Source organism: Rhincodon typus, chromosome 26 (assembly GCF_021869965.1).
Source record: "Rhincodon typus isolate 14 chromosome 26, sRhiTyp1.1, whole genome shotgun sequence".
NCBI lineage: Eukaryota > Metazoa > Chordata > Chondrichthyes > Orectolobiformes > Rhincodontidae > Rhincodon > Rhincodon typus.
This window is the reverse complement of record NC_063357.1, coordinates 500,400-526,289: the sequence shown is the minus strand read 5'-3', so window position 1 is coordinate 526,289 and position 25,890 is coordinate 500,400. Positions and strand designations below refer to the sequence as shown.

General features: G+C 42.8%; 1 protein-coding gene across 1 annotated transcript in view; it reads right to left on the bottom strand.

Moving 5' to 3' along the window:
- The window catches only part of ncor1 (nuclear receptor corepressor 1), a 375,214-nt gene that overhangs the window by 228,138 nt on the left and 121,186 nt on the right, over positions 1–25,890 (bottom strand). Inside the window, exons 10-11 of the mRNA XM_048612313.1 lie at positions 3,971–4,037; positions 2,997–3,169 (exon numbers count right to left, since the gene is read on the bottom strand). Coding sequence (XP_048468270.1) covers positions 2,997–3,169; positions 3,971–4,037 — 240 coding nt within the window. The remainder of the gene's footprint in view (positions 1–2,996; positions 3,170–3,970; positions 4,038–25,890) is intronic.

Sequence of the window (25,890 nt, the reverse complement as noted above, 5' to 3'; positions counted from 1 at the left end):
ATCATTTCTGATGAAGGGTCTAGGCCCGAAACGTCAGCCTTTCTGCTCCTACGATGCTGCTTGGCCTGCTGTGTTCATCCAGCTCTGCACCTTGTTGTCACTAGACACTACGGGCAATTTAAATGGCCAATCCACCTACCCCGCACATCTTTGGACATTGAGAATGTGAAAACTCCACACAGACAGTCGCCCGAGACTGGAATCGAACCCTTGGGCTGACAAGTAGTGTTCATGTCACACAAATGCAGGCAATGGCCATCTCCAATTCGAGACAATCTAATCACTACCCCTTGTCATTCAATGCTGTACTGGTCACTGAAAACCCCACAATCAACATCCCTGGGTTACCACTGACCAGAAACTCAACTGGACTCATTATATAAAGAAAGAAAAATAAAAGAAAGCAGGTTGGAGGCGAGGAGTGCAATAAGTAACTCACCTCCAGACTCTCCAAAGCCTGTCCACATCTACAAGACACAAGTCAGTAGTGTGATGGAATACTCCCCACTAGCGTCTTGATGTAAAGACAATGACTCCATCGACATCAGCAAAACGAACAAGTAGATTGACTCCAGGAAGCAGAGTGGAGAACACGCCCCTGTGTGCATCAATGATGCTGAGGTGAAGATGGTCGACAGCGTCAAGTTCCGGGGAGTGATGATCACAAATAGCCTGTCTGGACCACCATGTCAAAGTGTGTGGATAAGAAAGCATAAGCCTACTTCCTCAGGAGGCTAAGGAAATTCGGCATGTCCACAAAGACTCTTACCAATTTTTATAGATGCACAATAAAAAGCATTCTACCTGGATGCATCACAGCGTGGTTTGGTAACTGCTCTTCCCAAGACCGCAAGAAACTAGAGTCACGAATACAGCCTAGTTAATCACGCAAACCAGCCTTACATCCATTGACTCCATGGGGGCAGCACGTTGGCTTAGTGGTTAGTACTGCTGCCTCACAGCTCCAGAAACCTGGGTTCGATTCCACCCTCAGGCGACTGTCTGTGTGGAGTTTGCACGTTCTTCCCGTGTCCAAGTGGGTTTCCTCCAGGTGTTCCGGTTTCCTCCCACAGTCCAAAGATATGCAGGCTACGTGGATTGGCCATGCCAAATTGCCCATAGTGCTCAGGGATGTGTAAATTAGGTAGGTTATAAGGGGGTGGGTCTGGGTGGGATGCTCTGAGGGTCAGTCTGGGCTTAAAATAAAAGGGGCGACATGGTGGCATAGTGGCTTAGAGGAGACGAGGGCCTAGTGGTATTATCGCTGGACTGTTAATCCAGAGTCCCAGATAATGTTCTAGAGACCCGGGTTCGAATCCTGCCAGGGAGATGGTGGAATTTGAATTCAATAAATATCTGGAATTAAGAATCTAGTGATGACCACGAATCCATTGTCAATTGTCGGAAAAACCCATCTGGTTCACTAATGTCCTTTAGGGAAGGAAACTGCCATCCTTACCTGGTCTGGCCTATATGTGACTCCAGACCCACAGAAATGTGGTTGACTCTTAACTGCCCTCTGGGCAATTAGGGATGGGCAATAAATGCTGCCTAGCCAGCGATGCCCTCATCCATGAATGAATAAAGGTAGCACTGCTGCCTCACAGCACCAGGGACCCGGGGTCGATACCACCCTTGGGCAATTGTCTGTGTGGAGTTTGCACATTCTCCCCACGTCTGCGTGGGTTTCCTCCGGGTGCTACAGTTTCCTCCCACAATCCAAAGATGTGCAGGCTAGGTGGACTGGCCGTGCTAAATTGCCCATAGTGTCTGGGGATGGGTCTGGACGGGATACTCTGAGGGTCGGTGTGGACTTGTTGGGCCGAAGGGCCTGTTTCCATACTGTAGGGATTCTATGATCTATACTTCCTGCAGCTTTGGGAAAGCAACCAAAATAATCAAAGACTCCTCCTACCCAACATACTCTTTTCCATCGGGCAGAAGATATAAAAGTTTGAATACAAGTACAAACAGATTCAAGAACAACTTCTTCCCTGTTGTTAATAGACTAATAAACAGACCTCTTATATGTTAGAACACACTGCTGCTACTAGTTCAAGGTGCATTGCAGAAATTCACTAAAGAATCTTAGACAGCACCTTCCAAACCCATGATTACCTGCAAGTTCCCCTCCAAGGCACTCACCATCCTGACTTGGAAATATATCTCTGTTCTTTCATTGTCACTGGATCAAAATCCTGGAAGTCGCTCCCTAAGGGCACGGTGGGTCAACCTACACCACATGGAATGCAGTGGCTCAAGATGGCAACTCACCACCACCTTTTCAAGGGCAACTAGGGACCGGCAATAAAATGCGGGCCAGCCAATGATGTCCATGTCCCATGAGTGAATAAAACAGGTCCCACTTTCCAGCTCCAGGCTCCTAGCCCTGGATACTACAACATTTCAACTGCTCACCTACCCTTTTTGAAAAAGGTTGACGTTTTCCATCTCAACTGTTCTCCCAGGTAGTGCCTCAGGGTGGAAAAACCTTCCTCAAATCCCCCCACATTGTAGGGATTCTATGACTGTCTTTCATTTTAAACAACAATCAGCTTGAGATAAACCCTTTAACTAAGGGGAACAGCTGTTTCCTATCCATTCTGTCCATGCCTCTCAATCTTATAAGCATCTATCAGATCCCCTCTCAGTCTTCTGTGCTCTGAAGAAAACAACCTGAGCTTATCCAGCTTCTCGTCATAGCTAAAAGGCTCCATGCCAGGCAACATCCTGGCAAATCCCCTGTTCAATCCTCCAGTGCAATCACATCCTTCCTCCAGTGAGGTGACCAGACTGCACACAGTACTCCAGCTGTGCCTAACTTAAGTTACTCATAGCTTCAGTTATCCATGTGGGAGAAAGACTGAGCCAAGCAGAGAGTAACAGTGTGAGGGTAGAGACTGAATGTGGGAGTGGGCACAAGAAATATTGTTGCTTTTCCCATACTGACCACCTAGAGATGAGTAACATGAGCAGAATTTGATCCTAACCATTACCTTTGAAATCGTTCCTGCTGTTCCCTTTGCTTGCGGATTTCAGGGAATTGCTTCTCATAATATTCCCTGGTCTTGCTCTCCTTGGCCTTACGCCGGGGGTTGTTTTCTATTCTTTCAACTTTTTTTTCCCACACCTCCATCAGCTGGTCATAACGCTGGCAGATCTTCTGTTCCTGAAAAACAGGCATCACAAATGAATTGTGCAATTAGTACTAGCAGACAGTCGGGCAGCCTGGTGCTACAGCAATGTGCGAGACCAGCGGGTTTATGCATCGAGAGAATGATTCATAGAGGATTAGGAGATTGGTATTTTGCTACAGGAGAGTGAGAATATCACTGGGTAGGCCCATTTTGCTGCCCTCATTTCATTTTCGGCAGATGGATTAACTCAATTTAAAGACCAAAACCTCAAACAGGATCGAGGGACAGTAAAATTGGAATTGCACAATGAAATCATAGGTAGATTCATAGAAAACTAATGAAAGCTGTTAGTGAGCACAAGAAGCCAAGGATGAACACCTTCTTCAGTACATAAAAAACCTTACTCTCTGAAATCTCAATAACATCAAGTTAAATAAAAACAAAGTCACAATGTCTTCAGTTGCTGTGAAGCTTGCCTTCTCTTTCATCATTGTCTCAAAACATACACACTAGGAGCAGGGATTGGCCAATCAGCTCCTTAAGCCTGCTCCAACATTCAATATGATCATTAATGTCTCAGACATATCCTGAATTGCCCTGGAGAAGGTAGTGTTGAGCTGCCTTCTTGAAATGGTGCAGTCCATGGGGTGTCGGGATGCCCCCAATGTTGAAACAGAGGGAGTTTCAGAATTTTGACCAGGAAACAGTGAAGATACTGCAACACATTTCCAAGTCAGAATAATGAGCGGCTTGGATAGGAACTTGGAGGGAGTGGTGTTATCACAATGCCATTTATCTTTAATCTTTAAAAATATTCAAGAATTACAGCATACCCTCTGTTTACGAGCATGGTTTCTCCTCTTGAAAAAAAGGATCAGTTTTTTCCGCATTACTTGGTTCCTAAAATATAAACACATGCAAAAGTGTTAAGGTAAGGAATAATCTGGATTTTGGAAGAGAGTTTTAACGGTAGGGTTACTAATACTCATGGGATAAAACAAAAGAAGAGTGACGGAGATGGCTGCAGAGGTGATAAATGTTGAATGGCTCTCTCTACCGAATTACATTAAAGCATTTTGATAGTGGTCAAGGCATTGATGCTCTAGCACATATTTTAGAGTCAGAGTAATACAGAATGGAAACAGGCCCTTCAGCCCAAACTGGTCCATGCTGACCATGGTGCCCACTCAGCTAGTTCCAACTGCCCACATTTGGTCCATATTCCTCTAAACCCTTCCCATACATGTACCTATCCAATTACTTTTTAAATATTGTAATTGTACTTGCATCAATCACTTTCTCTGGCAGCCCATTCCAAAAACACCCCTCAGGTCCTTCTTAAATCTTTCCCCTCTCACCTTAAACCTATGCCCACTAGCTTTCAATTCCCTATCCTTGGGATAAAGACTGTATGCATTCATCCTATCTATGGCCCTTATGATTTTATACACCTCCAAGGTCACCCTCATTCTTCTACATTCCAAGAAATAAAGTCCTATCCTGGCCAACCTCTCCCTATAACTCAGGCCTACTAGTCCCGGCAACATCCTCGTAAATCTTCTTTGCACACTTTCCAGTTTAACTATGTCTTTCCTATAACAGGGTGACCAAAACTGTACACAATACACCAGGTGCAGCCTCATCAACGACTTATACAACTGTAACATAACGCCCCAACTCCTATACTCAATGCCTTGACTGATGAAGGCCAGCATGCTAAATGCCTTCTTCACCACCCTGTCCACTTGTGACGCCACTTTCAATGAACTATGTATTCCTAGGTCCCTCTATTCCACAACACTCCTCAGGACCTTACAGTTTACTGTATAAGTCCTACCATGGTTTGACGTTCCAAAGTGCAACACCTCACACTTATCTGCATTGAACTGCATTTGCCAATCCTCAGCCCATTTCTCCATCTGATCACGATCCCTCTGTAATTTTTGATAACTTTCCTCACTATCAACAATACCTCCTAATGTTGTATCATCCGCAAATTTACTAATCATGCCTTGTACATTCACATCCAGATAATTTATGTAAGTAACAAATAACAAAGGTCCCAGCACCGATTCCAGTGGCACGCCCTAGTCACAGGCCTCCAGTCCAAGAAACAACCTTCAGCCATCTGAGGAAGGGTCACCGGACCTGAAACGTTAACTCTGTTTTCTCCTCCACAGATGCTGCCAGGCCTGCTGAGCTTTTCCAGCAACTTTGTTTTTGTTCCTGATTTACAGCATCCGCAGTTCTTTTGGTTTTTAACCTTCAACCATCATCCTCTGCTTCCTACCATCGAGCCAATTTTGAATCCAATTAGCTAGCTTTCCCTGGATTCCATGCGACCTAACCTTCATGACTAGCCTGCTGTGCGGGACCTTGTCAAAGGACCTAAAGTCCGTATAGACAAAATCCACTGCCTTACCCCTCAATCTGCTTGGTTACCTCTTCGAAAAACTCAGATTTCTCAGACATGACTTCCTGCGTACAAATCCATGCTGACTATCCCTGATCAGATCTTGACTATCCAAATATATTGGTGATCCTGTCCCTCAGTAGCCTCTCCAATAACTTGCCTACCACTGATGTCAGGCTCACTGCCCTGTAGTTCCCTGGCTTGTCTTTGCTACCTTTCTTCAACAATGGAACATTAGCCACCCTCCAGTCTTCCAGAACATCACCACTGGGTAAAGACAAAGCAAAAGTTTCTGTAGAGCCTCTGCAAATTCGTTCCTAGCCTCCCACAATGTCCAAGGATGGACTTGATCAGGGGATTTATTCATCCTAATAAGATTGAAGGCTGAAAACACCTCCCTTCTGGTAATATGTATGCGGTCCAAAACATCCCCACTTGTTTCCCATATTTCCTTCACATCCACGATTCTCTCATTAGCAAACACGGAGGAGAAATATTCATTAAAAATCTCCCCCATCTCCTGAGGCTCCACACATAGATAGCTATGCTGATCTTCGATCTTCAAGGGGACCTATTCTCTCCCGAGCCACCCTCTTGTTCGTAATATAGCTATAGAACTTCTTTAACCTTACCTGCCAGATCCATCTCATACCCTATTTTTGTTCTTCTGATTTCCCTCTTAAGTGTGCTCCTACACTTTTTATAGTCATCTAGGGATTCACTGGAATCCAGTAGTTTAAACCCATGCCTCTTTTCCTGACCAGAGCCTCAATACCTTTGTCAGCCAGGGATCCCTAAACCTGCAAGCTTTTCCCTTCACCCTAACAGGGACATAGTGTCCCTGGACTCTTGATACCAAACTATGGGTCTTTCTATTGAGTCAAAATGATAAACTTTACAAAACTATGAATGATTCCCACCATAAAGACCTGCATTCATTTGTACTTCAAACCCACAGTGAAAATATTGTTCATTTGTTGCACAAATCCAGTCAGCTCATTGGACACAGTCAATGAGCTTGTTGAAATTATAAACTCATGGAATTTGTTCCCAAACTAACCCTAGGACTGAAACACACAATGAACTCTGAAGTCTGCCTTACTTTTTTCCTAAATTCTATCAACATTACAATGGATATTTCAATCACCAGATACAATCAAAAGAATCTTAGAGAATATCGTTTCTGTGGAGAGAGGTGGTTCTTGCTTGTAGGGAGCACAACCCATTCTTTGCACGTACAGTTCTTGGCAGCATCCCACCATTCAACAGAATTTGAAATGGCTTAAACTTTAAACATTTCATTCACATTTCCATGCAGAAATAAATCAGCTCTCGGTAACTGGTAGACTGCAGATTAGTGGGAAGAAATCAGACACTAAATTTAGAAACTAGGCTATTTTGATCTGGTTCCCAATATCCCTTGAACACAATCTCCAAAAAGGGGAACTACTCCCACCAGGGTAAATGGAGTCAATTTGTGGACAGTACTTTTCACCAGCCCTTGCACTGAGGGTGCAATTGCTTGTAGCATGGGTTTGGAATACGACAACTCTCAGCCAGCGCAGAGTATTAAGAATAGAAACCAAAGTAAAACACTCCAGTGTTTGAATTTTAGTTTTAGCCAGCTGAACATGTAGCTGAACAGCTGAACAGATGCTGATACTTGGAGTATATTTTGCTGTAGCCATCACAAGGTATTTCTTTCAAGAAATCATTCTTCACTTACAAGTTTTGGGCATCTTCAACTATGAATGGATCAAAACTGAATATAATTTGTTTTTAAATTCATTTATGGGATGTGGCATCGCTTCCTGGCCAGCATTTATTGCCCATCCCTACTTGCCTTTGAGAAGGTGGTGGTGAACTGCCTTCTTGAACTGATGCAGCCCACTTGCTGTGGGTTGACCCACAATGCCATGAGGGAGGGAATTCCAGGATTTTGACCCAGTGACAGTGAATGAACAGTGATACATTTCCAAGTCAGGATGGTGAGTGGCTTGGACGGGAACTTGAAGGTGGTGGTGATCCCATATATCTGCTACCCTTGTCCTTCTAGATGGAAGTGTTGTGGGTTTGGAAGGTGCTGTCTGAGGACCTTTGGCGAATTTCTGCAGTGCATCTTGTAGATAGTACACACTGCTACTACTGAGTGTTGATGGTGGAGGGAATGGATACTTGTGGATGTAGTGCCAATCAAATGTGCTGCATTGTCCTGAATGGTGTCAAGCTTCTTGAGTGTTGTTGGGGCTACACTCATTCAGGTACGGGGGTGTATTCCATTACACTCCTGATGTGTCTTGAAAATGGCAGACAGGCTTTGAAGAGTCAGGAGGTGAGTTATTCGCTGCAGTATTCCTAGCTTCTGGCCTGTTCTTGTAGCCAGTGTTTATGTGGTGAGTCTAGTTGAGTTTCTGGTCAATAATAACCTCCAGAATGTTGATAGTGGGCAATTCAGTGATGGTAACACTGTTGAATGCCAAGGGGAAGTGGTTAGATTGTCTCTTGCTGGAGATGGTCATTGCCTGGCATTTATATGGCACGAATGTTACTTGCCATTTTTCAGCCTGGATATTGTCTTGTTGCATTTGAACATGGACTGCTTCAGTATCTGAGGAGTCGCAAACGGTGCTGAACATTGTGCAGTCATTAGCGAACATCCCCACTCCTGACCTTATGATGGAGGGAAGGTCATTGATGAAGCAGCTGAAGATGGTTGGGCCTAGGATACTACCCTGAGGTACTCCTGCAGAGATGTCCTGGAGCTCAGATGACTGACCTCCAACAACCAAGACCATTTTCCTCCGTGTTAGGTATGATTCCAACCACTGGAGAGCTTGCCCCCACTACCCATTGATTCCAGTTTTGCTCGGGGTCCTTGATGCCCCACTTGGTGCAGCTTTGATGTAAAGGGTTGTCACTCTCAACTCGCCTCTGGAATTCAGCTCTTTTGCCCATGTTTGGACCAAGGCGGTCATGAGATCAGGAGCGGAGCGGCCCTGGCGAAACCCAAACTGGGCGTCACTGAGCAGTGTTATTGCTGAGCAGGTACTGCTTGATGGCACTGTTGATGACACCTTCCATCACTTTACTGATGACTGAGAGAAAAATGTTGGGGCGGTAATTGGCCAGGTTGGACTTGTCCTGCTTTTTATGTACAAGGCATACTTGGGCAATTTTCCACATTGTCGTGTAAACGTGTTGTAACTGTACTGGAAAAGTACAGTTGTCCTCAAAAGAAATCTAAATCTCAGATATCACTATGTAATGATCAGGAGAAAGAGCCCTGGTGAATTTCTTGTTTTCAGTTCAGGGTACTGAGGTCAATTGCAGCAGTTTAATTGAAATTAATTGAGATGAAACCTCATAATTCTTTCCACATTATAATTAAGAACTACACCTGTCAGAGTATTTGACAAATGATCCATTATGGAGACCCTGAAGTCCCTGGAAAAAGCGATTAATTTATCGAGACGGGTTGCAAAGTTGAAGGAACAATTCTAAGTCGTTTAATAAATATGCAGCAGGATTTTCACTGAGTATCAACAGGTTTTCTAAGTTAGCATGAACGATACTGCATCATCTGTCTGTGAGAAGGCCCCAAGCGAAAACAGCACCATCTTTAAACTCTCTGTGCCCAAGTCATTTCAACATCTGCTTGTAAAAGGAGAGTTCTTTCTCAGCCAAGTGACTGTCTGACAAGCTGAACCCACTTTCCCGCTCCTAATCAGCTGGACAGCATGGAAAGAATTGCAGGAAATTGGCTGTTCTTAAATAAATCCAAACCACAAAAATTATGTGATACTGACTTTCCACTCACATCAAGATCACTCATATCAAAACATCAGTGTTAGTATTTATCTACAGTTTTTCAATGCGTTGCTTTCCAACCAGGCAGTATAAATAACATTGACCTACTTTTCCAACACTATGGGAAGTCACCTTTATGAAGCCCGACAATATCTAACAGCGGAACAAGAGTCATACAATGATATTTATTGGATTACAATGAGAAACATGTGCTCCAACTTGTAGCACTTTGCACTCTGTTCCGGTCAACTTCCATAGAAGTCTGAAGCTCAAAACAAAATGCTTCGAAAATTCTTTCATGTTAAACTTTGTTGAACACCTTCTGAAATACAAGTAAATTATGCTTGCAGCAAAGCCGCCTTTATGTGGTTAGGGTACCTCGTTAAAGAAACCCAGACTAGTTAAGCAAGCAACTGTTGCCAAACTGGAATATATCTTATCAAAAATTATTCATACAGTTTTGGAATCAGCACATTGAGATAATGTGTGTATGCCAGGCTCCAAATCTTTTAGGCATAATTGATATTTATTCAATCATGGATGTGGATGTCACTAGCTAATACAGCACTTACTGATCATCCTTTATGACCCTTCCACACCACCATCTTATCAAACTGCTGCAGTGTATGTGATGCAGGTATTAGGGAGGGAGTTGAACTGTGCCAGTCAACAATAAATTTATAAAATATAAGCCAAAATAACTGCGGATGCTGGAAATCAGAAACAAAACCAGAAACAGAAATTGCTGGAAAAGCTCAGCACATCTGGCAGTATCTGTGGAGAGAAATCAGACGGAAGATTTCGGTCCAGTCATCCTGCCTCAGAACTGTTCTGAGGAAGGGTCACTGGGCCTGAAACGTTAAATGTGATTTCTCTCCACAGATGCTGCCAGACCTGCTGAGCTTTACCAACAACCAATTTATTTTGTTAGCAAATATACTGCCCATGTAGTTACAACAGCAAACAGCTCTGAGTTCTGTAAGAGAACACAAGCTACATTAACCTTGAAGAGAATCCAAAGTCATTTGTACTGTATAAAGTTCTTGAGCCCATTGTGAAAACTTTTCATGAACTAGCCCCATTTGCTTGTGTGTGGTCCATAGCCCTCCATACCTAACCCATCCATGTACCTGTCTAAATGTTTCTTAAATGACAAAATCGTATTCACGTCCATCACTATCTCTGGCAGCCCGTTCCAAACACTCACCACCCTGTGTGAAAAAGTTGCCCTCTGGATCGTTCTGTATCTCTCCCCTCTCACCTTAAACCTATACCCTCTAGTTTTAGACTCCCCTACCATGGGGAAAAGCTGTTGGCTATCTACCTTATCCATGCCCCTCATGATTTTATAGACCTCTATAAGGTCATCCCACAGTCTCCCATGCACCAAAGAAACAAGTCTCAGCCTGTCCAACCTCTCCTTATAACTCAAACCCTTCAGTCCAGACAGCATCTTAGTAAATCTTTTCTGCGCTCTTTTTAGTTTAATATTATCCTTTTTATAGTAGGCTGACCAAAACCGCATGCAGTACTTTAAACGAGGCCTCACCAACATCTTGTACAGCTGCAACATGCTCCAACTCCTATACTTGATACTCTGACCAATGAAAGGCTACTTCACCATCCTATCTACCTGTGACTCCACTTTCAAGAAGCTGTGAACTTGTACCCCTAGATCGTTTTGTTTTAGAACACTTCCCAGCACTGACTCTCAAGTCCGGTCCTTGTGTGACCTGCCAAAATGCAACACCTTCCATTTATCCAGATCAAATTCCATCTGCCATTCCTCAGATCACTGGCAAGGTTGATCAAGATCTTGCTATATGCCTAGATAACCTTCTTCACTGTCCACTAATCTTGGCAGCATCCACAAACTTACTAACTATACCTCCTAAATTCTTATCCAAATCATTTACATAACTGATGAATAACAGTGGACCCATCACCAACTCCTGTGGCACACTGTTAGTCACAGGCCTCCAATTTGATAAACAACCGTCTATCACCATTGTCTTCTACCTTCAAGCCAATTTTGTATCCAATTTGCTTTTCTCTTCCTGAATCCCATGAGTTTTAACCTTACTCAAAACCTACCACACAGTACCTTGTCGAAGGCCTGGTTAAAGTCCATGTAGACAACATCTATTGCACTGCCCTCATCTACTTTCTTGGTCAGCCCTTTAAAAAACTCAAATCAAATTCATGAGATATAATTTTCATGCACAAAGTCATGCTGGCCATCCAAAATGGGTCCATGCCTCTCCAAACCCGGTCTCTCAGAATCCCCTCTAATAACGTACCCACCACAAATGCTCAGCTCACCAGGCTGTAGTTTCAAAGCATTTCCCTGCAGCTTTTCTTAAATAATGGCAAAACATTAGCCACCCTCCAATCTTCAGGCACTTCACCCGAGGCTTTTGATGATACAAGATCTGCCAGGGGTCCTGCAATTTCCTCTCTAGCCTCCCACAAATCCTGGTGCTAGGGATTTATTTACCTTAATACATTTTTTAAGACTTCCAGCACCTCCTCATGTGATGTGGACTCTCTTCAAAACAACATCGTTTATTTCCCCAAGTTTCCTAGCATCCACTCCTTTCTTGAGGTAAATATTGACGAGAGCTATTCATTTAGAATCTCACCCATCTCGTGTGACTCTGCACATAGACCTTCTTGTTGATCTTTAAGAGGTCCTATTCTCCCTCTAGTTACTCCATTGCCCTCCATATACTTGTAGAATCCCTTTGGATTCTCCTTTACCTTGTATGCAACAGCCCATCTTATGTCCCTTTTAGCCCTCCTGATTTCGCTCTTAAGTGTACTCTGACACCCTCTATACACCTCAAGCAATTCACTTGATCTCAGCTGCCTATACATGTCATATGCCTCCTTTTTCTTGACCAGGGCCTCAATGACTCTCGTCATCCAGGATTCCCTAACTCCTGCCAACCTTACTTTTCACTCTAACAGGAACATGCTGGCCCTCAAACCTCATCAGTTTACTTTCGAAAGCCTCCCACTTATCAGGCGTTCATTTACCTGCAAACAACGTCCCCCAGTCAACCCTTGAAAGTTCCTGTTTAAGGCCATCAAATTGGCTTTGCCCCAAGTTAGAACTTTCAACTTGTGGACCAGACCTATCCTTTCCCACGCAACTTTAAAACTAAAGGAATTATGGCCATTGTTCCCGAAGTGCTCCCCCACTAACACATCCGTCACTTGCCCTGCCTTATTTCACAGGAGGTTGTCAAGTTTTGCCTCCTGCCTAGTACAGCCATCTACACACTACATGAGAAATTCTTCTTGAACACATTTGAATTTCTCTCCATCAAACCCCTTAATGCTATGGCAGTCCCAGTTGATGTTAGGAAAGTTAAAATCCCCTACTATTACAACCTATTATTCCTGCAGCTATCTGCAATCTCCTTACATATTTGCTCCTCGTTCTCCCGCTGACTATTGGAGGGGCTTAGTACAATGCTATCAAAGTGATCACCCCGCTTTTATTTCTCAGTTCTACACACGTGGAGTCAGTGGCCGAACCCTCAAGAATGCCCTCTCTCTCAATGCTGCCGTAATATTCTCCCGAATGAAAAATGCAACTTCCTCTCCCCTTCTATCCTTCCTATAGCATCTGTACCCCGGAACACTGAGCTGCCAGTCCTGCCCCTCCTTCAGCCATGTTTCTGTTATAGCTATAATATCCCAGTCCTATTGCAGTATAAACTAGACTTCCACGCTCTTGACTTTTTTCTTTTAATTCATGCATGGGATAAGGGTGTCGCTGACCAGGCAGCATTTATTGCCCATCCCTAGTGGCCCAGAGGGCAGTTTAGAGTTAGCCACATTACTGTGGGTCTAGAGTCACATGTAGGCCAGACCAGGTAAGGATTCCTTCCCTAAAGGGCGTTAGTGAACCAGATGGGTTTTTCCTGACAATTGGCAATGGATTCATGGTCATCATTAGATCTTTAATTCCAGATATTTTATTGAATTCAAATTCCACCATCTGCCGTGGCGGGATTCGAATCTGCTCCCCCAGAACTTTTTCTGGATCTCTGGATTAACAGTCCAGCGATAATACCACTAGGCCATAGCCTCCCCCTTAGACTAGACTAGACTAAAATTAGGATTACCAACACTGCCTTTATTATATAACTTGCTCTCATTAACATCTGCACTGTCCTCAACCTTCTCTTTTGCCGCTCAACTGCTTTGGATCCCACCCCCTGCCAGGCTAGTTTAAACCCTCCTTAGAGGCTCAAGCAAATCTCTCCATCAGGAATTGGTCCCCCTCAAGTTCAGGTGCAACTTATCCCTCTTGTACCAGTCATCTCGACTCCAGAAGAGGTCCCAGTGATCCAAGAAGCTGAATCCCTGTTCCTGCACCAGCTCTCAAGCCACAAATTCATCTGTCATTTCCTCTTATTCTTACTCTTCCTAACATATGGCGCCAATAGTAGTCCATGAATTACTACTCGAGATCCTGCATTTTAACCTTCTGCCTAACTCCACATAGTCACTCCTCAGGACCTCATCCCTTTTCCTATCTTCGTCATTGGTACCAATTTGCCCAACGATCTCTGGATGCTCATCCTCTCCCTGAAGAATTTTATGGAACCACTCAGAGACATCCTCAACCCTGGCACCGGAGAGGCAACACACCACCTGGAGCCATGATCGCGGCCATGGAAATGCCTGTTTGTGCCCCTGACTTGCGAGTCCCTTATTATTAATGCTCGCTTTGACTTTTCCTGACCCTGCTCTACAGCAGAGCCAATCGTGGGGTGACAGGCCTCGCTGCGGCTGTTGTACTCCTCTGAGAGGCTATCAGCCACAACAGTATCCAAAATGGCATGCCAGGCAGCATCACAAGAGCAGGAAAGCTGATGTTTCGGGTCGGGACCCTTCTACAGATTTCTGGAGAAGGGTCCCGATCCGAAACGTCAGCTTACCTGCTCCTCTGATGCTGCCTGGCCTGCTGTGTTCCTCCAGCTCCACACGGTGTTATCTCCGACTCCAGGATTGGCAGTTCTTACTATCTCCAAAATGGCATAACTGTCAGATAGGGGAGTAACCACAAGAGACTCCTGCACTATATGCCTGCCTCTCTTGGTGGTTACCCATCTGCCCGACTGAAGCTGTGGTGGGACCACATCACTGTAACTAATGTCTATCACACTCTCTGCTCCCATATGCTTGTCAGTGTGTCCAACTGCTGCTACAACTGAACCACACAGTCTGTAAAGAGCTGCAGCTAATCACATTGCCTGTAGACATAGCTGTCAAGGACACTAGACTGTTCCCTGATTTCCCACATCTATTAGAGGGCCATACCATTTCTGCCATCTCTGACCCTTCACAGTAAGACAGCAAAACAAGAATCTTAATCTGGTTCTTACCTCATTGCTGGTCATACCCCTCACCAAAACCCCGTATTGATCAAAGTCCACACTTAAACCTCTAGCAGTACTGCAACTGCAAAGCAGACCTTCTTAAAATGGCTGCTCAGCTAGAGCTTGCATCCGTTTTATTCTGTCCTGGACAGTCACTGGTGACTGAACTGACTCCTCCAGAATGCTCCTGGGTCGCTTCTCAGCAGTGGCCTCTAAGTTCCATTGAAGCACCCTATTGTTCGATGCCAGAACCAAATATCTTGCTTCAATCTGCTTCTCAAATCACAGCATATAAATTAATATAGAATCATTCAGTACAGAAGAGGCCCTTCAGTCCACTGAGTCTGCACTGACAAAAACTACTCTAAATCATTCTGAAGAAGTGTCCATTGGATCTGAAACATTCTCTCCACAGATGGCTGCCAGACCTGCTGAGTTTCTCAGCAATTTCTGTTTCTGTTCTAAATCTATACTAGTTCCACTTTCCAGCACTTGGCCCATAGCCCTGAAATACTGTGACATTTCAAGTATTCATCCACATACTTTTTAAAAGTTGAGGTTTCCTGGCTCAACTATCCTCCCAAGCAGTGCATTCTGGATTTCCAGTACCCTTGGGGTAAAACAACGTTTTTTGTCAAATCCCCTCTGAGCTTCCTGTCTCTCACCATAAAATCACACCATCTTGTAGTGACGCTTCAAATAAGGAAACCGCTGCTTTCTATCCATCTTGCCCATGCCCATCAATCCTATACACCTCAATTGGGTCTCTTCTCAATCTTCTTTGCTGCACCCCGTCCAGTTCAATCACATCCTTACAATAGTGAGGCTACCAGAACTGCACCCAGTACTCCAGCTGTGGAATGACCAACGTCCTATACAGCTCCAGTAAGATGTCCATGCTTCAAATGATAAAGGCACGTATCCCCAATGCATTAACTACCCTATTAACCTGTCCTGTTATCGTCAGGGATTTGTGCACAAGCATCCCAAGATCCCTCTGCTCCTCCCAATTTTCCTAGTGTCCCAAGATTCGCTGAAGAATCCCATATCTTGTTACTTCTTCCAAAGTGCATTACCTCACACTTTTTAGGGTTAAATTCTATCTGCCACTGATATGCCCATCTGACCTGTTTATATCCTTTGTAAATCAAGGCATTCTTCCTGTCAATCACCCATCCAATCTGCGAGTCATCTGCAAACTTAATTATCATTCACCCCCACATTCTCTTCTATATTGTTTATATAGATCGCGAACAATAAGAGATCCAGCTCTGGTCCCGGTGGTACACGACTGAAGGTTGGCGTCTAGTGTATCTCACAGCTTTCCACCGCCACAGTATCTTCTGTCACTAAGTCAATTTTGGATCCAACTCACTAATTTACCATTGATCCCATGTGCTTTCACCTTTATTATCAGTTTTCCATGTGGGGCTTTAGTCAAAGGCCTTGCTGAAATCTGCACAAATGACATTGACTACACTACCTTCATTCTACACACCTAGTTACTGCTTCTAAAAATTCAATCAAATTTGTTAGGCATGACCTCCTTCTTACAAAGCCATGCTGACTTTCCCTGTTCAAACCTTGCTTTTCCAAGAGGAGATTAATTCTCTCCATCAGAATTTTCTCCAATAGTTTCCCTGTTACTGATGAGCAATTCACTGACCTGAAATTCCCTGGTGTACTTCCACAAACCCTTCTTGAAAAATGGAATCATTTTAGCTGTCCTCGAGTCCTCTGGCACCTCCCATGGCCAGAATGGAATTAAAACTTCAAGTCAGAGACCCTGTAATTCCCTCTCTTGTATCCTACAGCAGCTTGGGACACAACTCAGCCGGACCTGGGGATCTTATTTCACTTTTAAGCACACCAAAACCTCCAATATCACCTCTCTCCCTATGTCAAACTGCTCAAGAACCTTAGTTTCTCTTCCAGAATTCTGTACCTAGATCCTCTTTCTCCATAGTGAAGACAGATGTGAAGTACTAATTTAACACTCTATTTTTACTCAGAGTGGTAGGGGCGTGGAATGCATTGCCGGAGAGGGTAGTGGAGTCGGCCTCATTAGGGGCATTTAAACGGCTATTAGATAGGCATATGGATGATAGTATAAGGTAGGGGTGGAGGTTAGATAGACCTTAGATTTAGGGTAAAAGTTTGGCACAACATCGTGAGCCGAAGGGCCTGTACTGCACTGTACTGTTCTATGTTCTCCCAATGTCCTCCTCTACTATCTAATAACGTACATCACCTCCACTCTTGCACCCTCCCCTGTCCTGTCTAAAGATCCTATACCCTGAATGTTGAGTCACCAAATCTTGCCTGTCCCTCAACCACACCTCTGTGTTGGCAATAATATCGAGATTTCACAGGGGAATGGACTGACATATCTGTCTTACCTATCTTACCCCCGTAGCATTAATGTGGGTGCCATCCAGCCTCCCCTTTCTCCCTCAACATGGCTGAACTCCCTTTGTCTTGGAACCTTTACTGAAGTGTGCTGCATCTTTGCTGTACAAACTCTGTATCTTCTCCTCCACCAAACTAGTTTAAGTTCCTCCCAGTCACTAGCACGCCGCCCACATGGATGTTGATCTCATTCTGGTTCAGGTGCAGACTGTGCTGCTTCTACAGGTCCTAACTTTCCCAGAAATGGTACCAATGTTCCAAGAATCTAAAACTCTCCCTCCTGAACCAACTCTTGAGCCATGCCCTATTTTCCTATGTACTTGCTCGCTTGTAACACGGGGAGTAGTCGGAAGATTACAACCTTTGAGATCCTGCTCTTTAGTCTGCCTAGTTCCCTAAATTCTTGATGCAAGACCTCATCCCTCATTCTACCTATAATCGGCGGTACCAATGTGTACCATGACCTCTATCTTATCACCCTTCTTCTTTAGAATGCTCTGCAGCTGCTCACTGACATCCTAGACCCTGGCAGCAGCAAGGCAACACACCTTGAAGTCTCACGTGCAGCCACAGAAATGCCTGTCTGTTCCCCTAACTAATCAAACCCCTTCACTATTGTTCCTCCTTTCTTCTTCCAGCTTTCTGTTCAGTTAGGCTGCTTGTTGTGCAAAAGCTTGGCTCTATCAGCACTCCCTCGAGGAACCAGTGCCCATCAGCTTCCAAAAATGGAAAACGAACTTGTGAGCAGGACCCCAGGGATTCTTGCGTTAACTGCTTGATTCTTTTTGACTGTCTGGTGGTCACCCATTCCCTTTATTCCTCAATCCCTTTAGCTGTGGTGTGACCACCTCTACAAATGTGCTGTCCACCTCACTCTCACCTCGCAGATGTGCCAGTGCCGTCAACTGCTGCTTAGATACAAAACACAGCTGAAGTTTCTGCAGTTGGAAGCACTTTTTGCACACATAGGCATCGAGGACAGAGGTACAGTCTATGACTTCCCACATATGACAGGTCACATATTTCACTCAGCTGACCTCATCTACTGTGACGTAAACTTGAATTTAGTTAGTCTTACTTGCTAACTTTTCTAATTGCATCACTAGCCATACGATTTCTTAAATTATCATCTTTGGTGTTATCAAGTGCACCAGATATACCACGTTCTTTGAATGAGTTGATAACATTCTCCACTGTAATTTTTTCTAGGGCTCTACAACGTTCACAGAAGTGCATGTACATGCCCTTGATAAATGCCTCCTCACCTCTGATCGTTTAGACATTTCTGAGGAAGGGTCACCGGACCTTAACGTTAACTCTGTTTTTGCCTTCACAGATGCTGCCAGACCTGCTGAGCTTTTCCAGCAACTTCTGTTTTTGTTCCTGATTTACAGCATCCGCAATTCTTTTGGTTTTTATTCAGACATTCTTCTTTTTTTCAATAGTTGAATAAGGCCAGTTCAACCATCAGGAATCTATGCAACATCATTGTTGTGCAATATAGCTTCATGAACAACATAAGATGTGACTTGAACACATTCCAGATAAGAAGACATTTTTATTTATGTAACCCTCCTGGTCAGAAGCTTATAAAACTTTTCTCAGTCATATTTTCAAGTCACCTTCTTCCATCCATCCTTTATCATGAGCTGGGTGACTAATCCTTTTGTCAAAATTGTTGTTTGGGAGAATTTTCCAGTTAAAGATCACAATTAGATTGAGCTTTATTCCTCTGGGACATATATTAGATTCACAGTTGTGATGTGATGTAAAACAAAGAACTGTGGATGCTGAAGGTCTGAAACAAAACAACAAATTGCTGGAAAAATTGAACAGGTCCAGCAGCATCAGTGGACCAAAAGCAGAGTTAACAGTTCAACTGCAGTTGAACTGGACTCGAAATGATAACACTGCTTTCTCTCTACAGATGCTGACAATTGTGAATCCAATCTTATCACAGGCAGATGTCTTCACTAAAACTGTCTTCTGTCCAACTTTTCACAGAATTTGATCTGGCATATCAAAATTCACAGCAGTCTCATCCTGGCCTATCTGTATCCATTCTTTCACTGATATTTGACTATAAACCACTATAATCAAGTTCACTATAAATCAAGTTCAGCCAGGAGAGGCTATGAAATCTTGGTCTTCTGTTGCAGCACAATATCATTACTCTTCACAAACCCAGTATGCTATCCAAAACTAGTTTGGAAATCTGTAGCACCCAGTTTTTTGAGTTACCTTTGTGTCATCAGTAAATTTGGTGAGCATACTTTTGGTCCCTTCTTCCAAGTCATATATGTACATCATAAACAGTCAAGGCGGTGAGTTGAAGCATACATTGTGGTAGAATCTAGTGGGAAAACCAGGATTGGGAAGCCTTTAAAAACCAGCAAAGGATAATGAGGGAAAAATATATGGGGGGCGAAGATGAAATATGAGAGTAAGTTAGCACATAATAAGAGATTACATGAGTTTTTTCGATATATAAAGGGTAAGAGAGAGGCAAGAGTGGACAATGAGATTGCAGTAGTAGCAATAGGGAACAAAGAAATGGTGGAGGAACTAAACTGATACTTTGCATCAGTTTTCAGTTTGCATCAGAAGACACCAGCAGCATATCACAACTCCAAGAGAGTCGAGGGATAGAGGTGAGCATAGTGGCCATCAGCAAAGAGAAGGTGCTTGGGAAGCTGAAAGGTGTGAAGGTGGATAAAACACCTGGACCAGATGGACTACACTCCAGAGTCCTGAAGGAGATGGAGGAGATTGTAGATGCATTGGTGGTGATCTTTCAGAAATTACTGGAGTCAGGGAGGGTCCCAGAGGGCTGGAAAATAGCTAGTGTAACACCCCTACTTATGAAGGGAAGGAGGCAGAAGACAGAAAACTATTGGCCAGTTAACCTCACCTTGGTCCTTAGTAAGATTTGAGAGCCCACTATTAAGGGCGAGATTGTGAAGTACTTGGAAGTGCATGGTAAAATATGGCTGAGTCAGCACAGCTTCATCAAAGGGAGTCCATGCCTGCCAAATCTGTTAAAATTCTATGAGATGGTAATGAGCAAGATAGACAAAGGAGAGCCAGTGGATGTGATCTATTGGATTTCCAGAAGGCCTTTGACAAGGTGCTGCATAGGAGGCTGCTAAATAAGACTAGAGTGCATGGTGTTAGAGGTATAGATAGAAGATTGGCTGACTGGCAGAAAGCAGAGAGTAGGGATAATGCGGTCTTTTTCAGGATGGCAGCTGGTGACTAATGGAGTTCTGCAGGCGTCCATGTTAGGACCACAACTATTCACATTATACATTAACAACCTGGACGAAGGAAATGAACGCATTGTTGCTAAGTTTGCAGATGACACAGAGACAAGTGAAGGAACAGGTCGCATTGAGGAGCCTGCAGAAGGGCTCTTCAGGCTAAGAGAGTGGGCAAAGAAGTAGCAGATGGAATACAATGTGGGAAAGTGTGAGAGTATGCACCTTGATAGGAAGTAGTAGTGCAGGGTATTTTCTAAATCTTCAGAAATCTGAAGCAGAAATGTATTTGAAAACTCTAGTTCAGGATTCTCTTCAGGTTAGCATGCAGGCTCAGTTGGCAGTTAGGAAGACGAATGCAGTGTTAGCGTTCATTTCAGGAGGCCTAGAATACGAGAGCAGAAATTTACTGAGGCTGTATTAAGAAAAAGGCTCTGGTCGGACCACACTTGGAATACTGACAGCAGTTTTGGCCAGTATTTAAGGAAAGATGTGTTGGTGTTGAAGGGGGTCCAGTTTTACAAAAATGATCCTGGGGTTGAAGCTTGTCATAAGAGTAGTAGTTGAGGATTCTGGGCCCGTACTCAATGGGGTTTAGAAGGACGAGGGAGAATCTTACTTAATCATATAGAATACCGAGAAAGATTTGGATAGAGTGGAAGTTGAGAAGATATTTCCACCATCAGGACAGACTAGCAGCAGCTGCAGGCATAGCCTCAGAGTGAAGTAGCAAACCTTTAGAACTGAGATGGGGAGGAATTTTTTCAGCCAGACAGTGGTGAATCAGAGATAGATAGGTTTTTTGATTTGTAAGGGATTCAAGGATTACGGGAGAAAGCAGGAGAATGGGGTTGAGAAACACATCAGCCATGATGAAACAGTGGAGCAGAATTGAGGGGCTGAATGGCCTAATTCTGCTGTTGTGTCTTAGAGATCTTACCACCAATCCCTGTGGTACATTATTCATTATCTCTTGCTAACCTAAAAAGGACCAATACATGCCAATGCTGTTTCCTAATTGCCAGCGAATCTTCTGCCCATGCAAATATGCTACTCCCCCATACCATAAGCTATTATTTTCCGCAATACCGTTTGACGTAATACCTTATCGAATGTCTTCTGGAAAACCATCTGGCTAAGATACATCCAGCTGCCCCCTTTCATTACAGAAGATATTACTTTCTCAAAAGACCTTCCACAGAGTGGTCAAACATGATTTTCCTTTCATACAACCTTGTTGACTCTGCCTGGTTGCCTTTAATATACCTAAATGTCCTACTATAATTTCTTTGACGACAACTTCTAACATTTTCCCGATGATAGATGCTAACAGAACTACCCTATACTTTCTTGCTTTTTGACTCCCATCTTTTGAGATTGAAGATTAACATTAGCTATCTTTCAATTTAACGGGCCCATCCCCAAATCAAGACAGGTTTGCAAAATTAAAACCAATGCAATAACTATCTTACAAGCCAAGTTTCATAAGATCCCAAGATGGAATCCATCAGGACCCAGGTAGTTGTCAGCCCACAGCACTAACAATTTACTCAGTTTCATTTCTCTAGTGTTTGGAATTTTCCTAAGTTCACTTCTACCTTCCTTCCATAATATTACTTGTCTCCTCTACAACAAGCATTATTTTCCATTATTAATTATCCAGTCTCACTTTGTTTTAAATCAGAAGAGTTAACATTCATAGAAACTCTTGCTACCTGTTTTTAACATTTCTGACTATGTTTCTCTCATATTATAACTTGCCCTTCCATTAATTTTTTTTGATTCTTTGCTTTTTTTTTAAATAAAATTCCATCTAATCATCTGATCTGTCCCAATCTTTCCACATTTATATATGACTTTCATTAATTTCATAGTAGCTATAACATTTCTAGTTGACCAAAGAGTGTATCCTCCCTCCGAATTTTTCCTATTCATTGTAATGTATGTATTCCACATATTCTAAAATACCTCTTTTAATATCTGCTCCTGCAATAATTTATTGACATATCCTTTCACCTGATTTGCCAATTCATGTTCTCACGATTGCCCTTAGTCTCATACACACTCCTCTCTCCCTTAAATCGAATATAAAACTTAATCATATTTTAGTCCCTGCTACCTAGTGGCACCTCGCCTATGAGATCATGACTTGATTCTAGCTCACTGCAAAATGCCTAGTTTAGCCTGCTCTCTGGTCGAATGCAAAGCATGCTGTTCTGAGAAACTATCCTTAAATCATTCTATGAATTCCTCTGCAAGTCCATGCCTTCCCATCTAACTTTGCCACCTCATAGGTAGGTTAAAATCTTGCAGGAGTATCACTATGCCTTTGTGGAAAACACTTTTTTTACCTATAGGCTGCACTCCACTAAATGCTTACAGTGAGGTGTCCTTGATGTTTTCATTGAATAAGGTCTAAAGGGACTCTTGAGAGAAAGTGGAACAAGGAAGCAAGTGACGGAGATAATAATACAGTATTAATTGGGTTTGAAATGGTTTTGAAAATACGGGGAGCCAGTAATCAGTGGGGTGCACATTTTACGGAGTGTGGTTAACTGAAACAAAGCTCTCAGTATAAGTGTGAGCTTGGACTCTGTTCAAAAGCCTTCACCTTCTAGTGCATAACATTGTTAGCAGAGATCACTTCAAACTGTTAAATTTTAGAGTAGGATTATCCTGTTCTACTTCCTGAAAATGAACCTCATGACTATTGGAAGAAGTTACAATATGGATTTAGTTTATTTCTTTATCAAACCGGAAACAAGGTATGGCTTTAGCACTGTCATCACCATGCATAAGCAAGATAAGAAGCAAAATTCTTTCAGAATTGGAGCCTTGTCATTTGAACATGGATGGAGGGTTGGATAGATTGTTAACTGATTGTTAACATGAAAAAGATGATTATTTGATTGGTAATGAAGTGTGCTCAGAGTTCAACAAATTTAGAAAAACTAAGTTAGTGCACCATGCCTAAGTATCAAGTATGAACAGACTTATAGTTTTGCATACACTGCTAGATCAAATGCCTGAATCACTAAACAAATTCCTAGGAAATTATTCCTTCACAGCAATGGAAAATAGAGGACACAGTTTCAATAAATTAGCAAGACTACCTAGATACAGGTCACAAGTGACAATACAAGGAGAACTATAACTAATAGAAATGAGGGCAGTTATGTTGTTGACAGTTTTGAGAAGTGAAGAGAATTTTGGATTTCCAATAAGTGAAAAAAAACCAGAAATGCAATGTAGTTAATTGATGTTTCAGGTGTATTTTGAAGTACTATTATGCCATGAATTGTCTTTAATATTATACATTATTCAAAAACTAAATATGAAGTGGAAGGTTCAGAGGCAGAAGGTGGAGATACAGATCAAAGAGAAGACATTGTACTGCTCCACAAGAAGATTCAGTCCAGTGATGAATGTGTTGGTGGCAGTATCTTTCAACTGTGCAGTATTAGAAAGTGGACACGCATCCAATGTATGGAATAGTCCAGATAAAATGCCACCTAGATTCTGAGTAGGAAAGATTAGACATAATTAAGGAATTTGAGAGTTCCACCAATTAATGTGCACATGGCCAAATTATTCCTCTAGAGTTTGGTATTTCTCAGTAAGGTCTGCCTTATTAAAATTGGGCTGTTTTCAGTTGAAAGCAGCCATGTTTTACTGGTGATGCATGGGCAGCTTTCAGGTATCTTTAAGATGTGCACTTTTGTTTTTGCAGGCCGGAAGCTGTAAATACGAAAAGTCTGTCATAAATGGTCTTGTAGAAGAATCGGTAGTTTTTAAATATATTGTTGGAAAGCAGACAGAATAATAAATTTCATGTCACTTTACACCAGCAATCTTACTTGGAGAACATTAGCCCTATCACCATTAGACAAAGTAGGGTCTTACAAAAAGATGCAGTGGCTTCAAAGACTGAAACGGTGGAACTGCAAAATCTAATTGGACAGGTGATTTGATCACGCTCCCAAAGAAGGACAGATGCTATTGCTGAAGCTTCAGTGGTGTGTACAACTATGAAACATCCTAAGATGGAAGCCATTAATGTGGTGAGCAAAACATTGAAAAATTAAAAATGAAGCGCTATGTTTTGAAGTTTCCATCACTGGAGGGAGGCCAGGAACATGAAACTTGTGATATTTCTTACATAAATCCATGCGATAGGTTGCCATATGCAGAAATTTTTACATTTCTCCTTTGTGGGAAAGCGAAATAAATACTGCCTTTTAGCTTGGGAAGCTAAAAGATTAGAGGAATAGTTGAAGGTATGTTAGTGGTAGAAACTCTTTCTCTTGGTCAGACGATGGATGTAGTATTTAGCAAAAACATTGAGAGAAGTTCTAAAAGGGAATTCAGCAGTAACACAGTGCATTTTGGTCAGGAACAACAGAATGTCTAGGTGGGGTAGAGGAGCAATGGGTTCTTGCAGTACCAGTTCAAGTAAGAAGCAAGATAGTTGTAGAAGAGAATGCAAACAACGTTGTACATAGAACATAGAACGGTACAGCACAGTGCAGGCCCTTCGGCCCATGGTATTGTGCCAAACTTTTACCCTGATCCTAAGGTCTATCTAACCTCCACCCCTACTTTATACTATCATCCATATGCCTATCTAATAGCCGCTTAAATGTCCCTAATGAGGCTGACTCCACTTCCCTCTCCGGCAATGCATTCCATGCCCCGACCACTCTCTGAGTAAAGAACCTACCTCTGACGTCTCCCCTATAACTACCTCCACTCACTTTACCCTCGTAATAGTTCTAAATATGAAGTTTAAGAAAGCATTGACAAGATACCACATAAAGGTCAATTAACAACATTGAAGCTTATAGAACAAGTGTGAAATGGGATAAAAATATTACCTTAAGGGCAGAGAGCAGTGAATTACCATAGATGGATATTTTTCAGACTGTAACATGCTAGACAATGGTGTTCTTCAAAGATCAGTGCTAAGACCACTGCTTCTTTTTACTGGATCATTGCGCAACATGTCAAATTTTGCTTATCATACCAAATATGGAGGCCTGGCAAACTGTATGAATGACATGAATTGCAAAGGACAAGACATCAACAAGCTTGCAGTATAGACAGAGGAGTGGCAGACATAATTTTAAAAAGGTGAAATGTGAGGTGATAAATTTTGCATTAGATATGGGGAGAGGCAATATAGATTGAATGACAGTACTGGAACATGCATATATGCATAGACCTCAGAAGGTGGAAAGACAAATTAAGAGACTGGTGGCAGAGCAGGAGACATTTTGTGCTTCATAAATGAAGGAGTACAACGGCAGACACGTCATAGTAAGCCTACTGCCATCACCTTCACATGACTGACCACGTTGATTCTTGACACATGATCTTTGGGCACAGAGGTCAGAATGCTGCACATGGGATCTGTGTGATGAATCTGTTTCTTTTTCTTTCCTTCCCTGCTGTCACTCTGCCTCATCATTAAG